This window comes from Cibotium barometz, chromosome 44, assembly GCF_041138505.1.
Source record: "Cibotium barometz isolate CiBa-2024 chromosome 44, ASM4113850v1, whole genome shotgun sequence".
Taxonomy (NCBI): domain Eukaryota; kingdom Viridiplantae; phylum Streptophyta; class Polypodiopsida; order Cyatheales; family Cibotiaceae; genus Cibotium; species Cibotium barometz.
The window spans coordinates 21,134,518-21,140,828 of record NC_141089.1 but is presented as its reverse complement, the minus strand read 5'-3'; the positions used below and the strand labels follow the sequence as shown (position 1 = coordinate 21,140,828).

The following is a 6,311-nucleotide window of genomic DNA, read 5'->3' as shown; positions in this document are numbered from 1 at the left end:
AGCCTTCTGTATCTCACCTACATGTTTTCGGTTGTGTCGCTTATGTGCATGTCCCAGATCAGAAGAGGACTATACTTGCACCCAAGTCAAAGAGGATGATCTTCATAGGCTACAATCTGAGATCCAAAGGGTACCGCTTTTGGGATCTGGAGGTTGATAACATCATCATTTCCCATAATGCTCAATTTGATGAGAACTCCTCTCCACTTGATGCCTCTCTAGACCTCTTCCACGTCCAGCTCCTCCTCCTCCTCCTCCTCCTCTTGCTACAACTCCGGTGTGCTAGGTGCTACTTTACAGTTCTTGTTGCACAAGCTTTTGCAGCTCCCAGTCCCTCTACAAGTCCTGCTTTGACTCCAAGATTACCCCCACTAGTGCTTACTTCATCACCTCTCCCATCAGCATCAAATGAGTCCTCTACTGTACAGCTGGATCTTCTTCTTCTTCTTCTTCACGATTTGAGAGGAAGGTTGGCCTACCTCGGTGGGTTCAACAACTCTTTAGAGATTCTGGTCTCATTGATGCACAGCTCCATAATAGATCTCTACTACCATCCCTAGATCTCGCCGTCTCATCTTGGGCTTCCACATCTCATCACATAGTGAATTATGCTCTCATGAGTTCTCTCCATGAGATCGATGAGCTTGAGAGTCCAGAGGAGGCTCTTTTATAGCCACAAGTGGCGTCAAAGCCATGGAAGCAGAGATGTCCTCTATTGAGAGGAATCACACTTTGTCTTTGGTGCCACGGCCTCTACATCGTCGTGTGATTGGTGTGAAATGGATTTTCAAAGTCAAGTTTCATGCAGATGGTACTTTGGACAAGTACAAAGCCCGCCTTATAGCTCAAGGATATGCTTAGAAAGGAAGGTGATCTCTTCACCACCAAACCACTTCCGAGAGCTACTTTGGAGATTGTACTTCAGCGTGCTGGTCTTGGACTGCTCCTCTAGGTTGAGAGGAGGTGTTGGAAAATACATCATCTCCAGATAGTCTACATGTACCCTAGCATGCTTGTACTGGTCATTTCTATGAGGCCCTGCATTGCAGAGATCATTTATGATTTTTCTACCATTTTATGAGTCTTTTTTAGGCTTTTTATAGCATATTTATGCTTCACGACTGTTGTCGGCCTACTCTACAACTGGCCGACTAGCTCATATGGAATATATATAAGGGATCACACCCTTCTCATCATTCCCATCTCATTCTTGCATATTTGCTGGAGGTCATTGGCTATTGCAACAATCTCTTAAGCTTGTAAGCACCTATGGGCTTCCCTCGTGCTCATTTTCAACAATATTCAACTGCCTGGAGCCTTCTACAGTTTGTGCTTTTGCCTACAACCTGTGGTTTCTCTTTCTTTCATGGTGCCATTCTTGCAACCGAGCTGAATGTCTCCTCATAGTCAATGCCATATATATATTGTGAGGGAGGGTTAGTACTACAAGATTTGCAAAGTGTGAGGGTCACCCCCCCAAGGAGAGGGCCAACCGGAGATCACCAACACAACTTGTTTCATCAATCTTTTGACCATGCAACATAGTGGATAGCCAAAGGTGTAAAGTTTACTAGCTATCCCTCGTGTTTGCCAAATGTTAGGTTTTCTTTTGGTACTCATTAAGCATGGTTCTGGAGCAAAGCATGCATTTTACAAGGGAATTTGCCACATTGGTGAGATTTTGGATTCACGCACACATTGGTATGTAGGTTTAAGGCTATATGAAATGGTGCTTAACGTGCTTAAATTGGACAAGGGATAAGGATGATGACCATGAGTAGCTACAAAGTAGGCTAGGACATAGTACACATGCATGGGAGTCACACTAGAGACATCACACATTAAGCTTGGCTTTGCATTTTGGGTTCATTTTTGGGGAGGGGAGGTGGGCATCTTCCTTTCAATTGAAAATTCAATTTCCATTGTACATATTATTTAGCGTGTGTCGTGAGTGAAATCTAGTTAGTGAGATCTAGTTAGTATTCATTTATTCCATTACAAGATTGTACATATTATTTAGCGTGTGTTGACAGTGAAATCTAGTTAGTATGTAATTATTCCATTGTGAGATTATGAGTGAACAAAAATGCAAAACACTCATAATCTCACAAGGATATTATATACTATCTTGATTTCACTCAAGAATGATCAATAAAAATGCAAAACACTCATAATCTCACAAGGATATACTATCTTGATTTCACTCAAGAATGATCAATAAAAATGGAAATTAACAATGAAAGAAAGAACCCAAACACTGAAAGACTCAAACTATTAAATCCCAAAGATTCATTGCTAGAAAAAGTGCATCCAATATACAAAGGCAAGCTCATCGTGTAATGTCTTGTGTGACCTATGTCCTATATATATATATATATATATATACCTAGATGAATCCACGAACATGCTTAAATTCACTTGTGTGACTTGTGTCCTGGCCTACTCAACATCTAGTGATTGACCTTGTACTCATCCCATATCCACTTTAAGTACCCTTTTACATGGCCTTAGGCTTGTACACAAATGCATGTGTCAATCCAAAATCTGCCAAGCAGAGAAGGCAACAAATTTTGTCCTCAATAATTACACCAAAAAAGTTACTACCCACACTGGTCTAGGCAAGCAATGAGTACGACATGTTATAAGGAACTTACCTCCCTCCTCTGCTTTGGTCATGGACTTACAGATGTGTGGCCTTAGAACTCATGGACTCAAAAAGACATATACATGAAGTATTTACAACATGTTAACCAAAATTTGGTTAACATATCAATGAAGATATAAGTTCTTGCTTCACACGATTGGAAGTTCTTGCTTCACATGATTGGTATATACCTAGATGAATCCACGAACATGCCCAAATTCACCTTATAAGAAAGTGCAATTTATAACCTCATGGTAGTCATCCACAAGACAATAAACCATCAACTCCCATCATGCATAGTATGGACTAGATACTACGACATCCCCACTAACGTCATCAGTGCCCAATAGTGGGTGTAGAACTTGGTATGAATATATGCTCCAAAACACACACACCCCACGCACACACACGCATAAGAGCATACATTCATACGAAGGTCTGTGTACTGAGTTTCTGTCAAAGCTCCAGAGATGCAGGGTAGACTCAGCCATAATGAAGCCTACCACTAAGGGATTATAACAAATAGAAAGAATTATTACAACAAAAAGGTAGTTGATAGGGCATATGCACCACTAAAGATAGAAAGAATTAATACAATATCAACTGGCTGCAACTTGGACGAAAACTTCACAATGTGAAACTTGCATGTCCACTAATACAGCATAAAGATATACCAATCATGTACTTCACATGATTGGTAGCCTTTTCCTAAATGCCCATGGAAGTAAATAAATTGGACAAAATTACATAGGGTGCTGCATTATTAGGATCCAGTTGGAAACAGTAATCAGAAGCATGAATGGCTCTTTTTACATCATGATGGAGTCTGCAGGCACCAAGCAAGCACATCCATGCCATTACAGCTTTTTCGGTTGGCATGCTTTCGATCAAGTGCTCTGCCTCATCTAAGCGTCCTGCCCGACCAAGAAGATCGACCATGCACATACAATGATCTTCGGTGAGTTCTATGCCATAGTATCTGGGGATGGTGACAAACAAATGCTTGCCATCGTCAATTCGTCCGGTATGGCTGCATGCAGTAAGAGCACAAACCACTGAAATTGCATCTGGCTTAATGCCTTCACCCTGCATCCGATAAAAAAGATCCAATGCCTCATTGTCATGCCCATTTTGTGTAAGAGCTGCAATCATGGTTGTCCACACAACAACATCCTGATGACACATGCCACTAAACAGCTTTCTTGCATCATCTGAACTGCCACACTTACCATAAAGAGTTATAAGGGCATTATTTACCACTGCATCTTTCTCATACCCTGCATCAATTACAGAAGAATGGATTTTCTGCCCCTCTTCAAGGGTTGCCAAATCAGCACACACATCCAGGACACAGGCAAAGATAATATCATCAGGGGTATGACCTTCAAACCACATCTGATGGTAGAGAGCTATAGCCCCCTTACCCTGGCCATTCTTGGCAAATGCTGAAATTAAAGAAGACCAAGAATGAGCATCTCGATGCAGCAAGGTGCTAAACACATTTCTTGCATCGAGTGAATGGCCACACTTGCCATACATGATGACAAGGTTAGTTCCCACTTCCACATCTTGTTCATATCCTCTCATGACAATCCCAGCATGGAATCCCTGCCCATCTTCAAGCCCAGCCATGGTGGCACATGCATCAAGAGCACATATGAAAGCGATCTTGTCAGGCTTAACTCCATCAAGCTGCATATCCTGAAAGATATCTAAAGCCTCTTTGCACTTCCTATTTTGAACAAATGCTGCTATCACTATGGTCCAAAAGACAACATCCCGCTTCATCATTCTATGACATATCCTTCTTATGTCACAGAGATTCCCACAACTGCCATACATATTGATAAGTGCAGCCCCTATGGCAACATCTTGCTCTAATCCTGCATCAATAATCCCATTGTGAACGACCCGCCCCTCTTGCAATGATGCCATGCTGATGCATGCATCAAGGGCACTTATATAAGTGACCTTGTCGGGCTTCATATTTTTGGACTGCATGTGGAAGAACATACCCAGTGCCTCTTTGTCGTGCCCATTCTGAGCCAAAGATCTAATCATGGCATTCCAAGATACAATGTCGCAACGAGGCATTCTGCCAAACACAGTTTTCACATTGCAAAGACTCTTACATTTACCATACATGTTGATAAGCGTATTTCCCATGGTCACCTCTTGCTCATATCCAGATGCAGAAATCGCTACATGGACCTGAAGCCCTACTTCTAGGATTCCAAGGGTGGCACATGCATCAAGAGTGCAAATAAAAGTGACCTTATTCGGTAAAAACCCTTCAAGCTGCATCTGATGAAAGGTGTTTAGACCTTCCCTCGCGTGCCCATTGTTAGTTAGTGCCCCAATCAATGCATTCCATACGACAATATCTGGAGAGATTAGTGTGCTAAAAACCCTATTTGCATTGCTCATACTCCCGCACTTGCCATAAAAACTGATGAGAGAAGAACCTACCTTTACATCTTGCTCATATCCATCATTGATAATGGAAGCGTGAACTACAAGCCCCTCTTCAAAGGCTAACATGCTGGTGCATGCATCAAGAGCACTTATAAGGGTAACCCTATTTGGCTTGAAGCCTTCAAGATGCATTTTATAGAAAAAATCAAGGGCTTCCTTCGCCCTCCCACCATGGGATAAGGAAGTTATAATGGCCGTCCAAGAGACAACATCAGGCATGGGCATTCTGTGGAATACCCTAACGGCATCTTCCAATCTGCCATTGTGCACATAAGCTTTAATGAGGATCTTCCATGAGAGAGTGTTAGGGTTTTGTATTCTGTCAAAGGCAGACTGTGCATCCTTGATGCATGCGAGATGTGCATACATGTCAATGAGGAGGTTGCCCACAGAAGTGGTAAGATCATGGCCATGGGATTTGGCATGTTCATGCAAATTTCTAGCATGGGGGAGGGATATGCACTTACCAGAGCGCTGCAGGAGAGAGGTTAGGATGTGAATGTTGCCAGGATCAGCCTGCAGAAGCTCCAAGACAGCTTGTATTTGGGATAAGTCTCCCTTTCTCAAAGCTCCGAGATGAACGCTGGAGAGGTTTTTGGGCGGCGCCCATCTTGACGGGGGTGTTCTGCAGGACGCACGCGGGTTGTTGCTGCCCATCCATGTTGAATTTGTGAACAGTTAGTCTGCTCGCTCCCTAGAATCAGCTTCTCGGTGTGTTGTGTGTGTGTGTAAGGCCCTTAAGTTGGTGAACAGTTAGTCTGCTCGCTCAGCTTCTCGGTGTGTTGTGTTTGTGTGTGTGTGCGCGCGTGCGCGTGCGCGTGCGCGTGTGTGTAAGGCCCTTTGTTGTGTTTGTGCGTGTAAGGCCCTTAAGTTGGTGTGTTGTGTTTGTGTGTGTAAGGCCCTTAAGTTGGCATGGATCCACCTGCGTAGTCGAGCTTCGTCCGATAGTCTTTCTAAGGCTCTTGGCATAGTTGCTACGACGTAAAAAACCTCTACGACGTAAAAAACCTCTCTCTCTCTCTCTCTCTCTCTCTCTCTCTCTCTCTCTCAACACCCCAAACACTAATCAAAATTAATGCAATAACCAAAAAAAAACTTTTTTTCGTTAATTTATGTAATAACCTTCACCTAAACACCTAAAAAATAAATGCTTGTAAACAAGGTTATATAAAGCTTACATAGATTACACATT

At 42.7% G+C, this 6,311-nt stretch overlaps 1 protein-coding gene across 1 annotated transcript; it reads right to left on the bottom strand.

Annotated features, from left to right (window-relative positions):
• Positions 1-3,352: 3,352 nt before the first annotated feature.
• LOC147613065 (pentatricopeptide repeat-containing protein At5g27110-like) lies at positions 3,353-5,776 on the bottom strand. The gene has a single exon (XM_086782747.1). It carries the CDS (start codon positions 5,774-5,776, stop codon positions 3,353-3,355), a length of 2,424 nt encoding a protein of 807 aa, XP_086638873.1.
• Between the last annotated feature and the right edge of the window lie 535 nt (positions 5,777-6,311).

Bases quoted from the DNA above. Each gene is read 5' to 3' on its own strand.
- LOC147613065 (XM_086782747.1), bottom strand. From the start codon at position 5,776: ATGGGCAGCAACAACCCGCGTGCGTCCTGCAGAACACCCCCGTCAAGA.